General features: G+C 40.2%; 1 protein-coding gene across 1 annotated transcript in view; it reads right to left on the bottom strand.

Moving 5' to 3' along the window:
• The window catches only part of LOC134794900 (SWI/SNF-related matrix-associated actin-dependent regulator of chromatin subfamily E member 1-like), a 137,183-nt gene that overhangs the window by 3,537 nt on the left and 108,144 nt on the right, over positions 1-25,502 (bottom strand). The window contains exons 2-13 of the mRNA XM_063766745.1: positions 13,294-13,377; positions 12,964-13,043; positions 12,544-12,588; positions 11,550-11,812; positions 10,545-10,748; positions 8,578-8,659; positions 6,533-6,640; positions 5,889-6,022; positions 5,334-5,474; positions 3,474-3,596; positions 2,410-2,584; positions 1,678-1,770 (exon numbers count right to left, since the gene is read on the bottom strand). Of these exons, the coding sequence (XP_063622815.1) occupies positions 1,678-1,770; positions 2,410-2,584; positions 3,474-3,596; positions 5,334-5,474; positions 5,889-6,022; positions 6,533-6,640; positions 8,578-8,659; positions 10,545-10,748; positions 11,550-11,812; positions 12,544-12,588; positions 12,964-13,030 (1,435 nt within the window). The 5' untranslated portion in view covers positions 13,031-13,043; positions 13,294-13,377. The remainder of the gene's footprint in view (positions 1-1,677; positions 1,771-2,409; positions 2,585-3,473; positions 3,597-5,333; positions 5,475-5,888; positions 6,023-6,532; positions 6,641-8,577; positions 8,660-10,544; positions 10,749-11,549; positions 11,813-12,543; positions 12,589-12,963; positions 13,044-13,293; positions 13,378-25,502) is intronic.

Genomic DNA, 25,502 nt, shown 5'->3' with positions numbered 1-25,502 from the left:
CAGAGCATAAGGGCCAGTTGCACCATCTATACTTGACAGACTGATCAACGGCAATTGGCCGTGAAGTATGAAACTTCTCATACAATAAAATTTAGCGAACGCTTTAACGGTGACAGACAGTTTGGTGCAACCGACCCTAAGCTATCTTAATCATTCTGCTATGACAATGATAGATTGGTATAACATTTGGGGTAATCGAACTGTGTGATGTAAAAATGGGTGCTTAGGAATACTTGAAAAGTGAGAAATTCACCGTCTCGGGCGAGACTTGAACTTGCGATATTGGGCTATCAATCTGTCGCTTTATTAACTGAGCTACAAAATTTTTCTGTTGACAGTGAACATTTCCGTCGTATTGGGCTTGCAGCGACATGTATGTTGCGGCAGGCGAGCAGCCTGCACTCGTGCCTCACTCACCGTGGTGCGGCGGCGACGTGACGTGTACACTCGTGCCTCACTCACCGTGGTGCGGCGGCGACGTTTCGTGTACACTCGTGCCTCACTCACCGTGGTGCGGCGGCGACGTGACGTGTACACTCGTGCCTCACTCACCGTGGTGCGGCGGCGACGTGACGTGTACACTCGTGCCTCACTCACCGTGGTGCGGCGGCGACGTGACGTGTACACTCGTGCCTCACTCACCGTGGTGCGGCGGCGACGTGACGTGTACACTCGTGCCTCACTCACCGTGGTGCGGCGGCGGCGTGACGTGTACACTCGTGCCTCACTCACCGTGGTGCGGCGGCGACGTGACGTGTACACTCGTGCCTCACTCACCGTGGTGCGGCGGCGACGTGACGTGTACACTCGTGCCTCACTCACCGTGGTGCGGCGGCGGCGTGACGTGTACACTCGTGCCTCACTCACCGTGGTGCGGCGGCGACGTGACGTGTACACTCGTGCCTCACTCACCGTGGTGCGGCGGCGACGTGACGTGTACACTCGTGCCTCACTCACCGTGGTGCGGCGGCGACGTGACGTGTACACTCGTGCCTCACTCACCGTGGTGCGGCGGCGACGTGACGTGTACACTCGTGCCTCACTCACCGTGGTGCGGCGGCGACGTGACGTGTACACTCGTGCCTCACTCACCGTGGTGCGGCGGCGACGTGACGTGTACACTCGTGCCTCACTCACCGTGGTGCGGCGGCGACGTGACGTGTACACTCGTGCCTCACTCACCGTGGTGCGGCGGCGACGTGACGTGTACACTCGTGCCTCACTCACCGTGGTGCGGCGGCGACGTGACGTGTACACTCGTGCCTCACTCACCGTGGTGCGGCGGCGACGTGACGTGTACACTCGTGCCTCACTCACCGTGGTGCGGCGGCGACGTGACGTGTACACTCGTGCCTCACTCACCGTGGTGCGGCGGCGACGTGACGTGTACACTCGTGCCTCACTCACCGTGGTGCGGCGGCGGCGTGACGTGTACACTCGTGCCTCACTCACCGTGGTGCGGCGGCGACGTGACGTGTACACTCGTGCCTCACTCACCGTGGTGCGGCGGCGACGTGACGTGTACACTCGTGCCTCACTCACCGTGGTGCGGCGGCGACGTGACGTGTACACTCGTGCCTCACTCACCGTGGTGCGGCGGCGACGTGACGTGTACACTCGTGCCTCACTCACCGTGGTGCGGCGGCGACGTGACGTGTACACTCGTGCCTCACTCACCGTGGTGCGGCGGCGACGTGACGTGCTGCGGCGGCGCTCCGGCGGCGGGCGCGGGCTCGCCCTTCAGCTCCGACGCCGGCTCCTTGCGCTCTCCTACACGAGTAACGCAAAGCTTTAATAACCACATTTTTCCATTGCTATTTTTTTGCCCTACACATTAACACGACCGTTTGAACTCACGATGTTTACAAACTCACCGCACACATGTATTCATTCTTACGTGTCTTATCAATATCATGTATCACGTAACAAACAAATGTTTGAGGTGATCAGTTCGTTACTGCGATTATTTATGAAAAATCTTATTAGAAATGATATTTTTCAGTGGTATTTGATTAATTTCAATACTTTGTAAGTATCTTTAAGTATACAACAGCATCTTAAGTGATGATTATTATATAATTCCTGAGAAAAGTGTTATAATATCTTATAAAGAGCTTATTTATATGATACGACAAGTGGGGATGTATACACTTTACGAAAGATTAATACATAGACCGAGTTTAGAGCAATTATTTCATGCAACCGATGATGCCAAAAATGCGGGGGTGCGCGGGACGAGGTGAGCGAAGTCCCGTGCCGTCATTGGTCCGTTCAAAGACACGTACGTCACACAAAGACACTTTCGACTCGAACATGGAATAAAATTACCGTATGCGTGGCAGAGGGGGTAGCGTGGCTATGCTCAGTCTGGGGGATGTTTTGTCTGTGGATTAATATAATGCAACATACCTTCCTCGGCATGTCCATTTTCCTCCTTCTTCACATCAGGCTCGGTCTTATTCAACTCCGTGGTGACATTGCCGCCGTCGGGCTTCACTTCCGTAGTGGACACCTTGTCCACCTGAGTGGGGGGGTTGGGCCCGTTGCTCTCTTGTTTGATCACGTTCTGGTCTTGGTCCATGGGCTGCAAAAAAGTGCTATGTTATACAAAAACAGGCCAAGTGCGTGTCGGACTCGCGCACGAAGGGTTCCGTACCATTAAACAAAAAAACGACAAATAATCACGTTTGTTGTATGGGAGCCCCACTTAACTATTTATTATATTCTGTTTTTAGAATTTGTTGTTATAGCGGCAACAGATATACATCATCTGTGAAAATTTCAACTGCCTAGCTATCACGGTTCATGAGATACAGCCTGGTGACAGACAAACGGACGGACAGCGGAGTCTTAGTAATAGGGTCCCGTTTTTACCCTTTGGGTACGGAATCCTAAAAAACTAGTAAACTTAGTGAAAATTAAAAAGTTTTCTACCGAAATTCTCTCGAGGGGCTACATACATTACAGGGTTCTTCAAAAAAGTAGTGTAGTGTAGGTACAGGTTTTAAAGAGTTAGCAACGAGCATGTGACATCTCTGGAGTTGCAGGCGTTTATAGACTACGGTGGCCGCTTACCATCAGGCGGGTCATATGCCTGTTTGCCACCAATATGGTATTAAAAAAAACCATGCGAGACAGTGATTTCAAAATGGGTTTTCCTTTATATAAAGATTTCAGGAAGCTCTGTGGACGTTAACAGGGGCCTTAGGGTGGTATTCAACCTGTCCAATTTCTTTGTCCGCGCACCCGAGCTGCATACATCGCAATTGTCAGTAGCTCGGTACTACTTACAGGGTTAGCGTGTCTTATTTGAAATTTATTGGTCATTGTGCAGTTGTGTAAAAGTCTGTGACAACCCTACTGTGTTCTTGTGCGGTGTCGGCATATACGCAAACATCAAAGCCGTCGGTCCACTGTTACTTTTTACGCTATGACATTACACTAGATTACTAGATTAATTTTAGTTAGATTACCTCATCTTTCCTCTCGACGCTGACTAGGGACTGCGTGGCGGGGTTGATGCCTCGCCTCATCTGCTCTAGGGCGCGTTCCACCATGCGTTGGAAGGTGTCGTCATCCACGGCCGGTTTGCAGTGCTGGATTTGTCAAATAAACAAAAATATTAGAAAGGTTTGCTTGCTTTTATAAACTCATATAAAGCGTCTATCAGGCCAACTTTTGGCGCGGGTCGGCGGAGTGAAAATTCTCATCTGATATTAGCGTTTAAAAACAGAAAAGAAATGTTAGTTTAACTTTTATGGATCGCGAGCCTAAGCATGGTATCTGTACCATGTACCTGTCTAATTTATTTGCCAATGCGCATTCTCACTCTCTCATTAAGCAAAATACGAGTTGCATCACATTAGAACAATTATTGGACAGATGGCATACCATCTTAAGATAACTCGTAAAGTGGTTAAGGAAGATGTACGTCATGACAGCTGCCGCTCCGTTAGTGGTTTCAAAACACAATGGTTTAGTTATTTTCTCCTGATTGAAAATTGGCAATATTACAAAAAAATCGATAGCGTAGTTCTCGAGATATTTAGCGATATGACAAACGGACGGACAGAGTCGCACCGAAAGGGTCCCTTACCCTAAATATAGGCATGAAATATAGACATGATATGTGAAGGGCGTACCTTTTTCAGTTCCTCCTGCAAGGCCTCGCTGCTCTCGATGAACTTGCGTTTCTTGGCCTCGAACTTCTAATAGAATATAGACATGATATGTGAAGGGCGTACCTTTTTCAGTTCCTCCTGGAAGGCCTCGCTGCTCTCGATGAACTTGCGTTTCTTGGCCTCGAACTTCTAGAATATAGACATGATATGTGAAGGGCATACCTTTTTCAGTTCCTCCTGGAAGGCCTCGCTGCTCTCGATGAACTTGCGTTTCTTGGCCTCGAACTTCTAGAATATAGACATGATATGTGAAGGGCATACCTTTTTCAGTTCCTCCTGGAAGGCCTCGCTGCTCTCGATGAACTTGCGTTTCTTGGCCTCGAACTTCTAGAATATAGACATGATATGTGAAGGGCGTACCTTTTTCAGTTCCTCCTGGAAGACCTCGCTGCTCTCGATGAACTTGCGTTTCTTGGCCTCGAACTTCTAGAATATAGACATGATATGTGAAGGGCGTACCTTTTTCAGTTCCTCTTGGAAGGCCTCGCTGCTCTCGATGAACTTGCGTTTCTTGGCCTCGAACTTCTAGAATATAGACATGATATGTGAAGGGCATACCTTTTTCAGTTCCTCCTGGAAGGCCTCGCTGCTCTCGATGAACTTGCGTTTCTTGGCCTCGAACTTCTAGAATATAGACATGATATGTGAAGGGCGTACCTTTTTCAGTTCCTCTTGGAAGGCCTCGCTGCTCTCGATGAACTTGCGTTTCTTGACCTCGAACTTCTAGAATATAGACATGATATGTGAAGGGCATACCTTATTCAGTTCCTCCTGGAAGGCCTCGCTGCTCTCGATGAACTTGCGTTTCTTGGCCTCGAACTTCTAGAATATAGACATGATATGTGAAGGGCGTACCTTTTTCAGTTCCTCCTGGAAGGCCTCGCTGCTCTCGATGAACTTGCGTTTCTTGGCCTCGAACTTCTAGAATATAGACATGATATGTGAAGGGCGTACCTTTTTCAGTTCCTCCTGGAAGGCCTCGCTGCTCTCGATGAACTTGCGTTTCTTGGCCTCGAACATCTATAATATAGACATGATATGTGAAGGGCGTACCTTTTTCAGTTCCTCTTGGAAGGCCTCGCTGCTCTCGATGAACTTGCGTTTCTTGGCCTCGAACTTCTAGAATATAGACATGATATGTGAAGGGCGTACCTTTTTCAGTTCCTCCTGGAAGGCCTCGCTGCTCTCGATGAACTTGCGTTTCTTGGCCTCGAACTTCTCCTCGATCTGCTGCAGCTCGTCTTCCAGCTTCTTCTGGTGCATCGTCAGGGACTGCACTTGCTTCTTCAGGATCTGTACCATCCATACAAATTTTGAACCAAATCAGTATAACGATTACGAATATTGTGACAGCAAACTGGATATGTTTTACAGCACTGAATCGCATTTTTTTTCGATTAGCAGCCGTTACTTGGAGTCTGTCACGAGTTCAAGTTCCATTCGTTTTAACACTTCAGTAAAAATCTCGCGTCAGTTTTTATGAATCAACCCTTAGAGAGCTCATTTAGTAACTGGAGCCACCGTGTATTCATTCTCTGTACAAAACAGTCTGCCGATTTTTGCGGGGGAGGGGCACGTCAAATGTATCGCTCTTTGTAGGTACGTAACTTACAAATAGCCGTGTCATATAAACGTCAGTCCATACAAAAGTTAGTATGCACAATTGTGCAAGATTTTAAATAAATAAATAAAACAACAATAACTAACCTGCATCCTAGCCGTCGTGACGACAGATCGTACGTCGGGCACCACCGTGTCGCTGAATATCTCGTTGATGAGACGATGGTTGCGCAAGTAACGCGCGTACGCAATGTGTTTCACCGAGAGACCTTCGTCTTGATCTGAAAATAATCATATTAAAATAATGTAGGTAATAATAAAACATGTTTATTTGTTTATTTTCACCTCACAAAGGATACTTTTTACAGTTGTTTTATTAGGAGTGGCACAGGACAAGCCGCTTACGCCTCGCTTGAACGACTTTTACTACGACCATCCAAGTCCAAATAGATAATGCCAGTCGGTCGATTTTGGGACATTTAAAAAACCTACGGGTATATTATTACAGCAATTCTTGCCACAGTATTGACCAACGTCAACCGAAAGCCCCGAAAGGGAAAACATCTCGAATAGCAGTAGTTTTAAAAATGTGTGAAATAAATAAGACATTCAAGTCTAAAACAAACTCTTAAAACATGTTTTTTCCACTAAAATGACAGTTGGATTGTACAGAACTGAACAATCGAATTGTAATTTTAGTATCTAGAAATAAAAAATGAATTTTGCACCCGGAGACCTTGCTGCGCTCGGTTGATAATAAACATATAGACAAGATCATACTAGTATCATACCCTCCTCATCCTCTGCAGGCTGAATGTCAATCCTTCTGTCCTGTTGCTGCTGCTCCTTCTGCGAGCTCCCCTTCTTGCTGGAACTCTCCTCCTCCAAGCTCCCTACTACTGACATAACACACGTTATTATCATTATTTATATATCTATAATAATGATGCGGTCAAGGAATTTTATTTCTGTACCACTTCAATCAATATTTGAGGTTAATCTTCCACAAATCAAACTAGTTTCAAACTATGGGTACCAGGCGACGATATTACATAATTAATAATTAGATATACATATATAAGAAACACCCATAACTCAGGAAAAATATTCGTGATAAACACAAATAAATGCCCTTACCGGGATTAGAACCCAAGGCTTCCTGTTTTGTAGGCAGGGCCACTACCGACTAGGACTGGGCTATGAGGCCGTTAAACTTCGTACCTTGTCACAGAATAAATAATAGTACTAGGTACAGAAGACTCACTCTCTAACAAAACGCTTCTGTTACGATCAGGACAGATATGGCCGCTAGGTGGCGACAGCGTCACACGCGGCTTATGGCTAGCCACCAAAATTGGTGTGGAACGGATGTACTTTTAGCTACCTGTAGCAAAGCGACGAATTCGCGGAGTGAGCCACGCCTGACCTTGTCACAATGACAATAATTGTTACAAAGTATAAAGTGGCACTGAAATAATATTCCTTGCGTGTAAGGCCCACTTGCACCATTCAACTAACCCGGGGTTAAGCAGTTAAACCGTTAACCCAGTGTCAAATTGTATTGGTAACCATGGTAACTCCAGGTTTAACCAGTTTACCCCAAGTTAGTGAAATGGTCCAAGTGGCCCTAAGCGAGCTTAATTGTTAGCATGCAGTGAAATGGTATGTGATGTTAGCTGATGGAGGTACACATATTACTAGAATGTTGTTTCTTCTTGATTTACTTAAATAGATATCATATTTTCAGCATTAAAAGTTTATTTATAGAATTAAATTAATGTTTAATGCCTCTATTTGGAAGAGTTCATTCTGGCTCAATTGTAAGAACAACACAAAACGTTTTAACATTGAAAATTCAAGAGGTTTACTTACTAAGCACCAAATATTTCACGAACGAGTAAGCATTATGTAAGAAATCACTAACAATTTGCGTGTATTGTTCTTCTACAATTTTAAAAACAAGTCGTGGCTTCGTAACTATTTAAGCCAAATAGAATATATGTACTTAAGAAGTATGTACTGATTTATGATGAGTTGAATCCTTCGTATTTTGCGCCCGCCGTGGTATCGTCTCATTGGCCGAATAACCACATTCACTTAAATATCTACAGGTAGATTTAAAAGTAATCAACACCAAAGCTAACTTCTCAAATGTTTGTTTGTAAGTTGATAACACACCAAGTGTAAGATTAGAATTAAGCAAAAAGCCAAGGCTTTTAGGTACAGTCTGCATTGACAAATATAAGATATATATATATATATATATATATATAAGAGGAAAAACCCTTGATTGCTGAGGTCGCCGTCATCGAAATCGATGTGGAGGACTACATATATAATCAAGCAATCAAGGGTTTTTCCTCTTATGAGCTCTTATGTGGCTGGCCAAATATAAAGAATGTGTACGGTACACATAACAAATATTATTTGACCAGTACCCGTATTTACAGGGTGATTTTGTTATATCCGACCATACTCTGAGGGCTGAATATGTGGGTCACACTTAACAACTTGTATTATGTGGCAAACCCCGAAATCGCGAAAAAAAATTCTACCGTCTCATACATTTCGGTGAATCGCATGTCAGTGTTTTATGGACACAGCAGATTATTTTCGCGATTTCGAGGTTGGTCCCATAGTAAAAGTTGTTCAGTATGACCTACACAATCCACCCCTTAGAGGGCTTAGAGTATGGTCAGACATAACAAATTCATCCTGTATTTGATGCCGATTGTACAGTCAGTCTTCAGTTTCAAATAATATCTTAACTTTTTCAAACCAGTTAGTGATATCTCACACACAACCCAAACCACTTGTCATGCAACATACGCCTTACCTACGGCCTTATTTTTGGCCGCGATGTACGCCTGGTAGGCGGGCGAGTTGTGGTACGCCTTGAGGCTCTTTTCGTACTCCGACTACGTGCCAAATGGTGCATGTGGACAAAATTAGCAGGTGCGGGTTAGTCACAGGGTGCAGAGACGGCGATATGGCAGGTAGGCCAAAAAAGAAAACTAAGATATAATTTCCGGTATCAGAGACAAGTAATTATATTAGCAAAGCTATTGTTTGTAAAGTTTTAGAAAAATCGTGCCCCCTCTAAGGGCCGATACAGACGGACTGCAACCCAACTGCAATTTGTGTGGGAACTGCACGCCGACGTTGCAGTGTAGTGTCAAAATCACCAAGGCGTAAAATAATGGCAAAATTTGATCATATGATTTCAGAATGCCTTATCTCTAAACAGAGGGAATTGTCAAATCACTAGAATTTGTATTTTAATTTTATAACACATCGTGACTACTTTCAAATAAGCTCGTCTCTTGTTCTGACAATCAAAAGAAAAATGTAGTAACTATGTATGGGATTCATGCAGAGTTACTGCGTTTTAACTTTGAGTAGCAGTGCAAGATACGAGATTTTTTCAAAGTAGTTACAATATGTATCTGCCGTATCGCCGTCAATTTCATTGGTACAAGGAATGAGGAACAATGATACGTGGGTTTGAACTGTGTTACCCGAGAATGTTACTGTATGTGCAATTTGTACAGTGGGTATTTATTACACCGTTTAATGGATATGTACTTCTGTATAACATAGATTTAAAACCTCTTACTATTGTTTATAATCATTCAAAATTTGATTTAATTTTTTTATTTTATTTTATAAAAAATAATTATTTAATTCTTCATTCAGGGCTTACTCATATTTCTTTACTAAAAATCAAAGCTTGAAGAAAAAAATATAGCAGATGAGACTTGGAATTGATCCCAGTACCTAAGTATACCATACTGGACCATATCTCAACTACTTATTTACTCAACCCTTTAAATAATAATGAGAAAGTTTCTTGGGAATTTCTTATATTCAAAGTTACTCGTTTTTCTTGCTGATGAGTGTATGCAAGAAAAACAGTTCAGTTTGAATATAAATTCCCATAGCAAGTAACCTACTTTAATTGCTACTGAAATGTAACAAAAAATTGCAAAGAAACCTGTAGGTACCAATTTTTTTTAACAGAAATAAAATAGTAAACGGTTTTCAAAACTAGTCCAGCATAACCCGTGTTAAAGCAGTGTCGTGAGGCATGGTTACACACAAAATGGATCCCAGTCGTAATGCACAGAGTCAAAACAGCTTGCCTCGAGACTTGTGGGCCAGCCACTGTATGTACGCGGGGGAGGCTTGGTACGTTTTCAACAGTTCTGTGTACTGCGCCTATTTCACAAATAAATTCGTTATAAAGTCAGTGTGGCCAAATCGGTCTGCGGGAAATTCCATACAGGAATTTGTTTAATCGCATTTAGTTCTAGCAATCAAAAGCAGATGAAACGCTGTCGCTTACTGTTGAAAAAAAAAGCTCATTTTACAGATTAAATACATCATTTCCCGTAGACCGATTTGGCCTTCCTTAAAATATAAAAAACATTATGTTGGTTTCATATAGCTTGGATGACTTGGATAGATTGTTTAAAATCTCTTATGTAAGTTTTCAAAGCTTTACTCTAATGGAATTCTCATAATTGTAGGTACTGCATTGTAAAAAAAAATACTTTTACCATTCAGTATACACTCAATCAAAATAGCTATATAACTAATAAGTATACAGAAATAGGAAATAAAAAACCCAAAACAAATCTACTTAATATGCTTCAGTATGTTAAATTTATTTTGTTGGTCACTTTCCCTCGGAGCAAGATTACAGTAAGTACCTCAATTTTTCATCATGTGATCTAAAGAACCAATTTTTCCGAGATTTTAGTGACTTAGCCAGTCTGGAGACATAGATTTAAGTGATCTTACCTTCTCCGCTTCATATTCATCGACAAACACAGCCTTCTCTGATTCCGGGAGATCCCTCCACATGCCTCCAATGATGCGGCCGATCTCCCACAGCTTGAGGTCCGGGTGGGCCGCCTTCACACTGTCCCACACGCGGCGAGAGTAGCGCATGTACGGCATGAGGGGCTTTTCTGGCGGCTTCGGGGGCTTGGGCAGCCCGGCGCCCTGGAATTCGTGGGATGTGTTGAGAATATGCTTCTTTTTCGTGTTTACATGTTTCAGGGATCAGCTTCAAGATTAGCATTCGTAAGTGACCTCGTTTTTAGTTTACTTGAAAGAAACTTAAGAATCTTAAATATTTGCTGTTAATTTAAATTCAAATTAAACTACTTTAAAAAGGACATAACAATGCTGGAGCAAAGAGCAACTAAAATGGTTGCTTCATTGAAAGATAAACCATATGAAGAACGGCTTCAAGAATTAGGTCTTACAACATTAGAGGACAGAAGGAAGCGAGGCGATCTTATTGAGACTTACAAAATCTTGTCTGGACACTACAATGTTCCAAATATTGCGGACCTATACATCAAGCCAGAATGTAAGATTGAGAGGGCACTCTAAAAAACTTGTCAAACCTCCGTGTGCTAGTAACCCTAGAAAACACTTCCTGCCGAATCGTGTGGTAAATGTGTGGAACTCTCTACCAGAAACTGTTGTTAGTGCACCATCGGTCAACACTTTCAAAAATAGACTAGATACACATTTTAGAACTTTAAAAAGTGCAAAATAAAATACAAGTGCTTCGATATACACGCATCAGCTCTAAGAGCTGCTAGTGTATCAAATAAAATAATAAATAATAATAATAAAAAAATTCTGGCTTACAAGTTACACAACCTAATTTGGACCATTATCAGAGAAGTTTACTAGGAATACATATATTATGAAACATGAAGGATGCTTTAAGTAGTCTTTTGCTATAGTTCAACAATCTAGGATGCAAGTAGAATAGTGAATAACACTCACCGCACCAGCTCCTTTCCCGATCTTCTGAGGTTGAAATCCAGGGTGTGAATGCAAGGTGGATACGAAGGGGCTGGTCTTATCATCCTTGCCGGGCTGCGCGCCCTGCGCCGCGCCGGCCGCGCGCCGCGCGCCCTCTGCACCGAAACGGGGTTGTTGCGGCGCGGGCTGCCAGCCGTAGCCGGCCGCGTGGCCCATCGGGGGACCACCTTGGTATTGCGGGTGGTACTGGTATTGGTTATGGTGTGGCGGTGCATTCATACCGCCTTCAAGCCAAGCAGCCGCAATACAATGAAAGAAAAAACAAAAAGCATAAGGGAGGACGGGAGAGGAAGGCAAATAAATCAAATATGCACTAATAACGACAGAAATGTTAGTCAGAAATTAGTGCAGCACAGCGTAAGAATTAATACGGCGTTAAAAAGGCACTAAATTAGCAGAGAAACAAAATGAAAAAAAAAGAAAGTCACATAAAAATAATGATGATTGCAAATGAATGGATATTGGTGATGCGGAAAATTGAAAATTTTGTGCAATTACGATTTTAAATCCCCAAAGATAACCTAGATCCGAAACAGAATGAGTGTGAGGGGTCTATTCACACTAGTTCAATCAACAGTTACACTAATAGATTTAGTTGGAATTTCTATTCCCAATAGTTCATTAAAAGTCTCAGACAAAAAAACTTGAGTTTTTGTGGTGATGAATTAAATGATAGAACTTGACAAGGGTAACCCATCCTCAAATCTGCAACCCTAATGCCAGCTATTTGAATTATAAGATTGCCAACATAAGGGGGCAGCTAAATTGTCAGGTTACTCAAAGGTTCCGTTCATTTTATTTACAAATTCAGTGACTGAAATCATTGCCTTTAAAAAACGACTGAAAATACAAATTCCAACTAGTGCTATCAATGTAAGAATAATTTAACTAGTTTGAATAAACCTGTGTGAGGACAATTTTGAAAAATAAAAATAGATCAACAATTTGGTATTACCTTTCATCATACCGAAACTCATTGGGGGCCCCGCAATCATGTAGTCTGTACCGACATAACAAAACATGAAACAAAACCAACATAAGATAATAATTCTAGGCGAGCAAAAGGTCAAAAGTAACTGAAATAAAAAGACTTGTTACTAATGCAAAACAGTTTCAAAATAAGCATAGATTGGAGTCATGCGTTGGATCAATGCGGCGATGTTAGATGACCAGCAATACCAAGAGTATCGGCCGTGCAAGCCTCGCTTCCACTTCAGTACTTTGGTATATTAACAGTTAGTATCTAACAACATCTAATCTAACTAGGATTTATTTAACACATCCAGTAAATACAGAAATGCAACAGTACTACTGTTTAACTCTATTAACTGTTCTGAGAGTTGTTTCAAATGGTATATAAAGGAAAAATACAAACGCGGATTGCTTTGAGGACTTGGCATCGACATTGATGTGTTTTGTTTGTAGTTCGCTGGTGTAGCCATGATGCGCTGTGATCTGGAACACCGAAGTTTCCAAGTGTCTGTTAAGTCGAGATCTTAGTCCTTTTTCGTATATAGCCTATATATTTAACGTTACGTAGTGCAAAATAGCTTTACGTTTTGAGAACTGTACGGAAATGCCTTTATAATTAAATCAATGCTGGAATGCGTTGGTTATGCATAATTGTAAATTAAAGTTAGAGAAACTCAATAAACAGTTAACTTATTTAAAACTTTACGTTATACAAACTAGTAAATAATCTTACCAACGCTGAAAAAGAAAGTAATTTCTGACTTCTATGCGTTCAAAATCTAAGAATTCCGAAATTACAGCATCTTACTTCAGTACTATAGTACTATGACAACAGAGATGCTGACGCCATTTTGAAATATTTGACTTTTACTTTTTTTTATGTCTATGCGCGTAGCTATGTTTGAGTAGACTGTGAAGCTACTTGCACCAGTTGCACCGCGTGCAAGCATCCGAATAGAACTATTTATTGCAACTGGCAATATCGGCAACAAAAGTTGTAATGGCGGAAAATTCGTATTTTTTTTGTGGTACATACTTATGTTATGATAGATATGTTGTAAATGGGCGTTTTCAGAAATAAATATTGAAAACCTGATTCCTTCACATCTGGACGTTCTTGGGCTCATTCTACTCAGAATCGACAGCATTCTCCATCCCACCATTAAAAAAAGATGCCCCAAAATGTCCATTCCATTACGTCACGTATGAAAAAAAAATTCACTTGTATGTGCGTGACGTAGTGGAATGTACAATTTTCATACAAATTTTTGGGACATTTTATTTTATCATCAGAATTGAATATGCTAGTGATTCTGAGTTGAAAGAACCCAAAAACATCTGTGAGAATCGGGTTTTCGATATTTATTTCTGAAAACGCCCAAATATTGCATGCTATTTTTATTAGTTTATAACTACATAATAATGCGGTGCCCTAACAGGGTTGGTGGTAAACGTACCTACTGATTTTTAGTTTTAAGACCTATTGTAAAACCACAAAAGCAATAAATAAATGAATTATGAATTATATCGAGGATTCTACCGTACGGTAGCATCAAATGTCTAAATTACTGAACTGATATTGATGAATGGGGTGTCGATTATAATAGACTGTAATTTTTAGCTGACTTTCAAAACTGAGGATGTTAAAACCGTAGTCGGTTAATGTTTTTAAACTTTTGCAGGTAAATGAACCTGAATGTATATGGAGTTTCCCGCAGATGGATTTGGCTGCATGGACCTTATACGTTGCTAAGGGTGGTATTACACATGTCCAATTTCTTTGTCCAAAGTGCATTGCATCTCACTCTCTCATTAATCAAAATGTGAGACGCAAGTACGCATTGGACCAAGTTATTGGACAGATGGAATATTACCGTCCTATCTACCTTAAAACCCCCCAAGCTTTCAAGTCTCTCAACATAATAATTCTCATTTCTTCGCTGAAATCGAGAAATTAAAATATTACCCACTCTTATAAATACTCTGGAAAGCATTGGCATCAGAGGAACTCCTCTATTTTTGTTAAGAGATTACCTTCAAAATCGCAGGCAAAGAGTCAAAATAGAGAAACATGTAAGTGATGAATGTGATGTAACATATGGAGTTCCCCAGGGGAGCGTATTAAGTCCTACGCTCTTTCTAATATACATGAACCAACTTTGCAATCTGCCTATCGAGCAAGGGTCCATCATTGCTTACGCTGATGACACAGCGGTTGTGTTTTATGGCGATACCTGGGATGATGTGCGTAGGTATGCGGAACTTGGACTAGCCAAAATTGCCCGCTGGTTTCAAGCAAACCTTCTCACCCTAAACACGGATAAATCAAACTACATATGTTTCTCAAAATACAACAGGACACAACCAGACCACATGTATACAATCCAGATTCACAATTGTAACGATTTAAATCAAACGAACTGCTCTTGTTCATCTATCACTAAAGTTGACTATGTTAAATACCTCGGCATTATGATAGATCAGCGACTAACATGGCATACGAACACAGAGCTGATCATGTATTGTCACGTACTCGCAAACTCATATGGACATTTAAAAATTTAAGACACATTGCCACCAAAAAACTCCTCAACCAAATTTACATTTCTTTAGCACAATCGGTTCTTACATATTGCATTTCAGTGCGGTGGAGCCACTAAAACCAAATTCCTTCAATTAGAAAGAGCTCAACGAGCTTTACTCAAAGTCATGTATTGTAAACCATACAGGTTCCCAACCGATAAGCTGTATGAAGATAGTGACCTCCTATCGGTGAGAAAACTGTATGTGTGGAATGTGACTTTGCGGAGACATAAAAATACTAGGTACAATCGAGAGGATACTTCAACAAGGTCCACAAGGAAAAGGAAACGAAATGTTCTCTCCATTCCAATAACAAAGTCTGTATATGCTAGAAGACAATACGTTGCTCTACCTGCAAAATTATATAACCTCATAGATAATGCCATTCAGGGGCGTATTTACCCTAGGGCCAACCGGGCCATGGCCCGGGGCGCCAACCCCCGGGGGCGGCATATGCCGCCCCTGACCGATTGCATTTTGTTTTTCTTCCTTCACTTCTGGGGCGGCGAAACGTATCGGCCCGGGGCGCCAAATTTCAAAATACGCCCCTGATGCCATTGACTTATATCCTTCTACATCTAAAGAATGTAAAAGTAAAATATTAAACTGGCTAAAAACTAAAAACTACACAGAAATAGAAGATTTATTAGTAACAATCACGTAATACACACACACACACACACAAGTGGCTTACAGTTAGATATTTAGTACTTTTCTGTTACTCATAATCTACGTTCCTGTTACGTTAACTTAAATGTATTGTTAATTTTAATTTGAATATTTTATTTTTTTGGTTTTTATTTTAGTTATATTTTTGTTTCTTTTAACTGATTGTTTTGTTACGTAGCAAACCAGTAAGGAAGAGCGGTGTCTCTTGACACAGCAGGTATCTTGTATACTTAAAAAGAGACACCAGCCTGCATATTGTTAAGCTATTAAGTTACTGAATAAATCATTTTTATTTATTGTTTTTTTTTTACATAGTACCTATGTTTAAATTTAAAAACTATTACTGAAATCTTAGTATAGTAGTAGTAGTGCTAGGGGGTTAAAAAGTCAACAATATAATACCTACTGTATACCAATGGCTAAGCTGACCTTTTACCACTAATTACTAGATACCTACGCACACTACGTAATTTTACAAGAAATAAAGTCTAATATCGCTTAAACAATACGCATACAGGGTGGATACGGAAGTTGGCACGGGCGTTGCACCGATACGAGCCAATTTGTACAAATAATATCGAAAAGTCGTATGTCGTTTGAAAAGTGTATATTTTTAGTACATTGTGTAAGATTTCTACAAAACAACACAGGTGCTTGCGCTCTGCTTAGTAGTAAATGTCGAATTTTACGCATTCAGGGTTGTGATTAAACGTGTCGATAGTCTAAAAAAATCGGACAAGGGCGAGTCGGACTCGCCCACCGAGGGTTGCGTACTTTTTTGTATTTCTTGTTATAGCGGCAACAGCAATACATCATCTATATGAAAATTGCAACTGTCTAGCTATCATGGTTCGTGAGATACAGCCTGGTGACAGACAGACGGACAGGCAGACGGACGGACAGCGGAGTCTTAGTAATACGGTCCCGTTTTTACCCTTTGGGTACGGAGCCCTAAAAACAAGTTTAGGCATCTTCTTCTATTATTAATTATATTTCTTCTTTATTTATATAAATTATATTTTTACAACCTATCTACCTGTAGTGTCTTGAGAAAGAATATAGGGACGGACAGTCAGTGATTCTATTCGCTAAACACATTTGCATACAACTTCTATGCAGGGGGTCACTTTTCTATGCAGATGACTGTACATTACTGGAAAGCCTCCACCAGCTACGGTAACCGCTTACCATTAGGAGAGTCTAAAATATTGTTTTGGCCACCGACGTGGTGTTGAGAGGTTGATTCCAGAGGGCCTACAATACAACATCGAAAATCGTCATTTGCCTCTATATCGCTCTTGAATATTAGAGCAACAACGAGGCAGATTTTATCGATGTTGGCGGTTATTTTAGGAATTTAAAGCTGGATGGCGTTGTTCTGTGTAGAACAGATCCTAAAAACGCGCTATCAATATTTTTCTTTGCATAATGGCCCCAGACTAAAGTTTATGTTTAGCGACCAAAACTGACCCCAACAAGATGTTGTAAAATCCCAGACTACTTTGCATCGATGGTGTCTGAGCTAGAAGGCTGTGTTATATTTTATCCAGCATTATAAATTTCGATTTATACCTACTAAAACACAGCAGTGACAACCCTTACTAAACTGTTGTAAGTAGCTGACCGCGTAACATTTGTGAATCTCCGAGAATAAACGTGCAGCCGAATTGCACGCATACGACGCTACGCGTTGCCGGCCTGCGTCAGTTTGAAGGCGGTATTCTTGGACCGCTGGAAATAGAACGGCAATATAAATAATTTGCTTGTAAGTTGTATTGTATTCACGTTGTAGTGCTTTCGTCTGTCGCGGTTGGAGACGTCATCAAAAAGACGCTCCATAAGATGGTATATCGTATGTTGATGATATTAAGTACAATTTTATTTGAGTGAATATCGGTCCTTAGCATCATCGTAGGTATTTAGATAAATACATTGGATAAATAGCCATTGTTCAGCAGGTAAATAAAGTAAGTGTGAATTGTGGAACTGTAATACAGTTTGGAGTTGAACAGTTTTTTTAAATCATAAGCTCCTGTAAAAACATACCTACACGCAAATCTATTTGCAAAAAAAGTTTGTTATGAACGCGCCTAATATAGCGTGTTTAACCCAATGACCTTTTATTTATGTAGACGTGTGACGTTCATAGTTGACAAAACTAAAATTTGATCCAACGATTTTGACAGCTTGACAGGTTGGCGTCACCCATACGACTAACTAAATATAGGTTCCGGAACCTATATTTAATGGCTCACGATCGTGCGCCTGGTACCATATCTACCTCAATTTACTTATATCTATGGTTTAACCATAGGTATACAACTGCACCTAGATGTACCTACATAGATAATAATAAAAAGAAAATGATTTATTCATTACAATGCCTGCCTCTTTTTAAGTATTATAAACACATGTTGTAACTTAAAGTAAAAGTTATATACCTACCTAATAAAAGGTTCGTTTATATTAATTTTAAACATTTGGATATGACGCGATGAAGGCCGCGTCAGTAAAAGGTTTACAAAATAAAAGATTATGATTAAAATATCTTCATTAGCATTACTTGCCGTCATTCCTAACACTATACACTGCACTGTCACATGTGTGATAGTGTTTGGCCCGTATACCTAAGTATATTATATTTTACGCACATAATTTGATAATATGTATATTGTGCAGTCCATGTCATACCTACACGTTAGAAAACAAAATGTCTACTTATTTACGCGATGAAACTCAACTCGCAGCAGCGATTTGATTAAATCTGCATCTCATTTTCACTGTCACTTCAGTTTTACGTTAAATCTATTTGCATATAAAGCGTTGTAACGAAGTGTAGGCAGAATGGAGAGCAGTCGCCGTAACTAATGGTGTTAGGAGGCGTTGGCGTCTAAAGGGCAAATTATTTACAACTCGCGTCACTTTAAACTTGGTAAACCTTGTTTTTATATCCTCAGTCGTTCACTCTTGACAGAGTGGTCGTGGTTGTATGATGAGACGTATCTATCGTGGATAACGCAGCCCTCGCAATGCGCCTCCACTTGCCACGGTCTTCAGCGTTACGGGAACATTGGACTATGGTGGTTTGTGTCGCAGATTTTATCAGGTCTGTCCAGCGCGTAGGTGACCGACCTCGTGACCGCTTGCCGTACCGCTTGTTTTATATAAGTACCGTAAAACCACCCGATTATATTCCAATGCTAAATACAACTATGGTCCACAGTTCACAGTTTTAATACGTAAGTAATTACATATGTACCTAAGTACCTATCAAAACCAAATTTTCTTAAATATTTAATCTCAGTTATTGTTCTCATTTATAGAGACGTGAAAATATTTTTGGAACGTTGGCTTGTAAAGATGTTTGTGAACTTGACTGTGCTTAATCTGTTTTCTGTAAGTAGTGCGTTTTTTAGGGTTCCGTACCCAAAGGGTAAAAAGTTAAAAACTATTACCTCAAAATAACATAAATATTTAAGTGGGGCTCCCATAGGTACAACAAACGTGTTTTTTTTCCGTTTTTTGCGTAACAGTACGGAACTCTTGGTGCTCGAGTCCGATTCGTACTTGGCCGGTTTTTTTTTATTTGTAAAGGATATTTCAATGGTCTCTGGTTGAAAACTGATTGATTTAGGGGGGACTTATTCGAATAATTAATTTCTAAACCATTCTGCGAACCATTTCTACTATCCAATCTATTAGAATTAAATCTCGCCGTAGAGGCCGCTTCAAATTTAACATTTTGTTAATGTTATTTACTGGTTTTGACTTTTGATACGACTTGATGATTGTCTTTGTGATTGGCGCGCATATCACGCACGACTACTTAATTTCACATACTGTACTTATAAAAAAATGATAATTTTTATTATTGTACATATGTTAGTTTGTAAGGTATATATGGGCCTTAGTTGCCTGAAAATAAATGCTTTGATTGATTGATTGATTGATTATCTACGTGAGCGATCTTCAAAATAAGATCAAAATCGTAACACTTTGTTAAATCCGAATCTCGTCGTAAAACTAGCCGCATTTTCGGAATATGAGGAATATGATATGACATTGTAATCGCCGTTCCAGTCTGGTGGACTGTCAAAATGGGCTGCGAACGCGTCTGAACCCTTCTATGAAAAGACCGGAAGCCATATTCAAGGTTTTTTACTCCTTTCATGAATATAATATAACCTTATACCTTTATGGTTAAGCCTTTCAGGCTTTTACAGTAACTGTGGCTACTCAGTACTTAGTTAGCCATCATCTTCACGGCGGCTACGTGACCTACTTCATTTGTCAACAAAAGTATCTATAGTAGTAATAGAAACAATTTGTCAAGCCCAATTTTTTGTGTTGTTATAGGTAATGTTATTCGCTCGTGCCAAACTTCTCGACATGCTTATCTATTAGGCACACACGAAATTATATGTAGACCGGAAACACAACGGCATTCAAGCCAAATACACCAACAATCGCATAGCAAACATAATGATGAGCTCGTCACGCGTTTGACAACGGTGGCGACAATTTGGAAGTATGACTCATGACATGATCAGTGCGTAGCAAATTGATCATGATTAGTATTCTTACTGCTTCGCGATCGTTGGGCATACAAATGTGCGGAGGTTGGAAAAGTTCTCGAAAATTTCGGAAAAATTTCACAGTAAACAAAGGAAACCTTCATTTTTGAAATGGATCGATTATGAGAAGCTTCCGAAATGGAAATTTAGTTTTATTAGTGATTAGTGACGTGCATAAACATGTCTATCTTAATTAAGAAATTATAACGTTTCACATCACGTATCAAAATCGGAGCTCAGAGTTTCGCTGGTTCGCCTGCGCCCAACATACCTAATAAATATGTGGTCCAGCGCTGAATTGTTAGCGAATTATTAGGCTTCCTGTGATGTATATGAGTATTCCCCGAAACGATATGAAGATCAAGGTAATTTGGGTGTGGGCTTTTCATCGAAATATAAAAACGAACTTAATTTTCAATTAGTGTTTGTTGCTATGGTAAACACAACTGATGGGATAGTAGGTAGGTTACTTATGATAGATCAGCTGATCACAGATACTACTGATTGTGAGATATAGTTTACAGCTTTGTACACTTTGAACTTCGCTTGTATTGCTATTATGTAGTAGTAACTTAGCAAGTTATCATTCAATGGCAATTTGTGTCCATATACTTAGAAATTTTCCAGGTGATCGTGAGTATAAACTCACATATTTTAATCTAATCAATACCTTTCGAGAAAGCAATTATAAATATTTAATACTTAAATCTTTACGGTAAAACTAGCTAATGTTCAAAAAGTCGCTGTCAAAACTAATCAATAATAGAGAAGCACCTACGTTTATCGACGTTAATAGCGATTAACGATATATAATGTATAACGTAACGTATTACGGTCGAGGAAACGTTTACGCTTGGTTTACGGCTGAAACGGCGGGAAATGCATTATATAGCCGTAACTATGACGCGGGCGTACGTCATCGTCAGCGGCAGCCGTGTTAAATTGAAATAAATCTGTCTTCGTTTGACGATAAAAATAACGTGCAAATGCATTAAGATTAAAGGCTTTCAACACTTCTCTTTACGTTGACGTCAGCAATGACTACTCGCCACTACTAATCCAGGGTAATCCAGAATATTCGAATTATTTATTATCAAAATGATAAATTAAGCTCTAATACAGTCTACAGTGCTCTTGTAGTATGAATTGCCGTACCTAGGTATATGTATTTACAGTAGTGTCCGGCTAAAGTATCAATTTCGGTTTCTGCAGGTTTTAGCATAAAAAGCATCAGTTTTCGGCCTTGCCGAAGCTAACAAAATTGTATTTTTGGTAGTTTCCGACCAAAGTTTCGGTTTCAGTTTCGGCAGGTTTCATTCGAACATTTTTTCTGCGTAAGTACGAAATTGACCCATCGACCTGATAAAAAGGAACTGGTTTCTTCCTCTTGGTAATTTAGTCTATATTATTCTTATGCTAATAACTAATCAATTAGAACGGTATGTTACGAGTGTAGGTACCTCCAAAGAGCCTCACGTTTACTTAGTATTTCTATAGCAAGGTATTACGTACTGTTTACGACAATTTTTACGCAAAGTAAGTCAACTGAATCTGATTCATTTAGACCGTTTCAAGAGCCAATTTGTAAAACTAATTGCGGGACCGCATTTGCATTTATTAATTCCATGAATTCCATTCCGTCCATTTGCAAAAGATAAGGATTCCATTATTTTTATTGCAAAGAATTTGATAATTAGAACAAGTTAATTTCATACTAATTTAAAATTATTATACGATTTTATGCAAATATTCCATTAGTGTTTAATTACTTAAATATAAATTTTATATTCCACTGAGATAATTGTGCAGATAAGAGTCAATAACGTCCGATATTTATTAAATAAATTCGATATATCAAAAAGATGATACCTCTTAAATATCTTTTTAAATCAATTAATCAATTAATTTGTTTATTTTTTGTATGTTTCTTACGAGATTACTGCGGCAATCATGAAAAGATTTTGATAATGCTTTCAATTTAGTCTACATTTTAGATAATTTAGATACCACATTAGTGGTGCCTATCCCTTCTGCGATGACTAATGGGGCTTATTACAAATTCTACGTCGATTCACTCACTGTCGATCACTATAACTGGACTTATCAAGTTATCATTAATGGGGACTTGAATGGAACCTCTATTGTCACACCAACGTGCCAACCATATTAAGAGTACGCGCTAGTTACGCCAGCAATCTGCGAAACGATCTTTAAAGTTTCTAAACTCTGGTTTCATATCCCAGATCTATACTAAAATGAGACCCAAGGTTATCTCGAAGACATCGCTCTTTAGAGACAAGACGTACCATAGTTTAATTTATATGCTTAAGTTGTATGTATTTTGATATTGGTGAGGAATAAAGAATATTTGTATTGTACCTACCTATGTATGAGAACTTTATTCAACATCGAAAAAAGTAGGCACATTTTTTTATGTATTTTATGCAGTAGTGATACCGATGAAGTTCTAAAGAGTCTAGGTTTTTATGTGTTTCACTGTAAATTGACAAAATTGTCACACGGCTGCACTAGTCAGTTAAAAACACAGAAGAACATAATTAAATTTTTAACAAGGAGACGTCTGCGAACGATGCTATTAAGCTTAGAATAATTTTACACAGAATAACATTTCAGGTATAAGAACATTTTCGTGAAACACATTTCTTGTTAGTAATTTGTTTAGGTTTAGCCCCGCAAACTCACTCTTGCATTTTAAGTTATTATAATAGTTTAGATAGAAAACCCCGCAATTAGGTATTCCACCAGAAACGGAATCCAACTTCCTGTTGTTTTGGGATCATAATTGTTTAATAATTGGGAAACCACACCGGATGCTGTCATTGCGATTCTAATTTTCCTATCACTGAGCATTATATACAGGGTGATCAATCCAAATGGGTCAGTATGGAGAAGTCAGAAACTATGAGAGATAGCGAAATCTGTTCTTAGGAACCATGGCTTTGATTTTATATTTAATAATAATGGCATTCAATTTTTTTTCAATCTATCATACATAACCGGGATTCGAACCTGGTCAATATTCTTTATGTAATCGCGTGTAGTATTTGTTTGTATGGCAACTTTTAAACGATGCGTGATAGGTGGGGGGTGCTCGACCAAATATCATAGAGGGCCCCGAGACAAAACAAACTACATTAAAAAAAATCAAAATGGCCGACTTTTTTTTTAATTTTTTCAAGTTGGTCTTAGCGCACTGAGATTTATAGCTGGTCAAGCAGATCTTGTCAGTAAAAAAAGGCGCGAAATTCAAATTTTCTATGGGATGATATCCCTTTGCGCCTACATTTTTCAAATTTGCCGCGGATTTCTACTGACAAGATCTGCTTGACCAGCTATAGTATGCCGCGAGCTTGGGGGCCCAAGATTACCATGTCAAAAAATTTTTTTGGAAAAATCCAAAATGGCGGCGGACACGGGCAAAGTCAAATTTCCAAGTAGGTTAAGCGAGCCCGAAGGGCGAGTTTTAGGCCGGCAGGCCGAAGGCCGACCCCGGCGGAGGGTCGAAGGCCCGGAGCCTCCACCCCGACTCCCAAAACGCGACTCCCAATAGGAAAAGTGTTGGGTCGTGTTTAAGCTCCAACTTCCCCCTTACGGAAATATTAATAGTTTTGTCACCTTGTCCCATTGTGCTGGTAAATAGGTTTAAAACAAAACAGCACAGGAAGGACAAACCCATATATAAGAGTAATGAAAACACGTCGGTTTGTACGGAGACTGCGGATATTTGGATACTAAATATAACTAGCTACGAGTAGTTAAAGCTATCTTACTATCGCTAGCGACTTCCTAACTGAACCGCTTCGTGATTCCAAAAGTTCCTACCATTTTTAACGTTCACATACTTAGTTTTATTTTATTTGATGTAAGGGCAATACGGATAAAAGATGACTCACGCTAGACCGGGCCGGGTGCGGGCCGGAGCTTCCGGCGCTTCGTTTTCTATGGAAAGCACCACACGTGATCACCGATAAGCCGTCATAGAAAAGCGTCATTGCTCGGTAAAGGATGACCCACGGTAAACCGGGCCGTGTCCGGGCCGGAGCTTCCGGCGTTTACTTTTCTATGACATGACAGGCGATCACGTGATACTTTCCATAGAAAACGATGCGCTTGAAGCTCCGGGTCGTACACGGCCCGGTCTAACGTGAGTCATCCTAGTAATCCTTAAGTGTGGCTGACAAAAAAGACATCTTCAAAAAAGACGTAGCGAACACGCGTTTTTACGACTTCACCGTGCCTTTGATAACGTATCATTGCGGAATTGTCAAACGCACCGTACATTAAAGATAATCGACATATTATTCATGAGACAGCTCTAAAAATACCCTTGCAATGGCGGCAGTTATCTTTTAAACTGGAAAATTTGTAAAACAAAAGTCATAAAACTGGCTAAAGATTTAGGGTAAACTGCGTAATGTATTTAATTGGGGAAAACGTAAAGTCGTACGTACTTAGGTATACGTAAGCTATTTAAAGATAAATATATGCCTTTTTCTCCATTATTCGCCGACAACGCACTTGCAGCCCCTCTGGCATTGCAGGTGTCCATGGCCGACGATAATTGCTTACCATCAGGTGATTCGTCTGCTCGTTTGCTTCCTATGTTGTTGTTGTTGTTGTCCAGAGGTGCAAAGGGCCTTCACAAGCTCGCGCCACGCCTTCCTATCTTCAGCGACCTTTCTGACCTCGCCCCAGCTCAACCCGACCGCTCGTAGTTCATTTGTGACGGACCGCTGCCAAGAGTGTACAGGGCGCCCTATACATATCATTAAAATATTAATTCGCCGTCTGTTGGATAATTTTTTATAATGAAAACACTTAACTAGATGTAGTAGTAGTAGTAGTAGTAGTAATCACTTTATTGTACACAACACAGATTTACATAATATTAGATGTAAATATGTATTTTTAAATATGTCCTCATGTCAGTGATGTATTGTCTTTATGAGAATAAATGTGGTATTATCTATGAAAAGGGACCTTATTGTCGATGGCGCTTACGACACTAACATCGATGAGCACTAAACGTAGTAGTTTAAAATTGGTGATTCTGGCCCATTTTAGTTATTTTGATTTCCAATTTAGCAATTAAGTT

This window comes from Cydia splendana, chromosome 11 (genome assembly GCF_910591565.1).
Source record: "Cydia splendana chromosome 11, ilCydSple1.2, whole genome shotgun sequence".
NCBI classification, from domain to species: domain Eukaryota; kingdom Metazoa; phylum Arthropoda; class Insecta; order Lepidoptera; family Tortricidae; genus Cydia; species Cydia splendana.
This window is presented reverse-complemented; position numbering and strand designations above follow the sequence as displayed.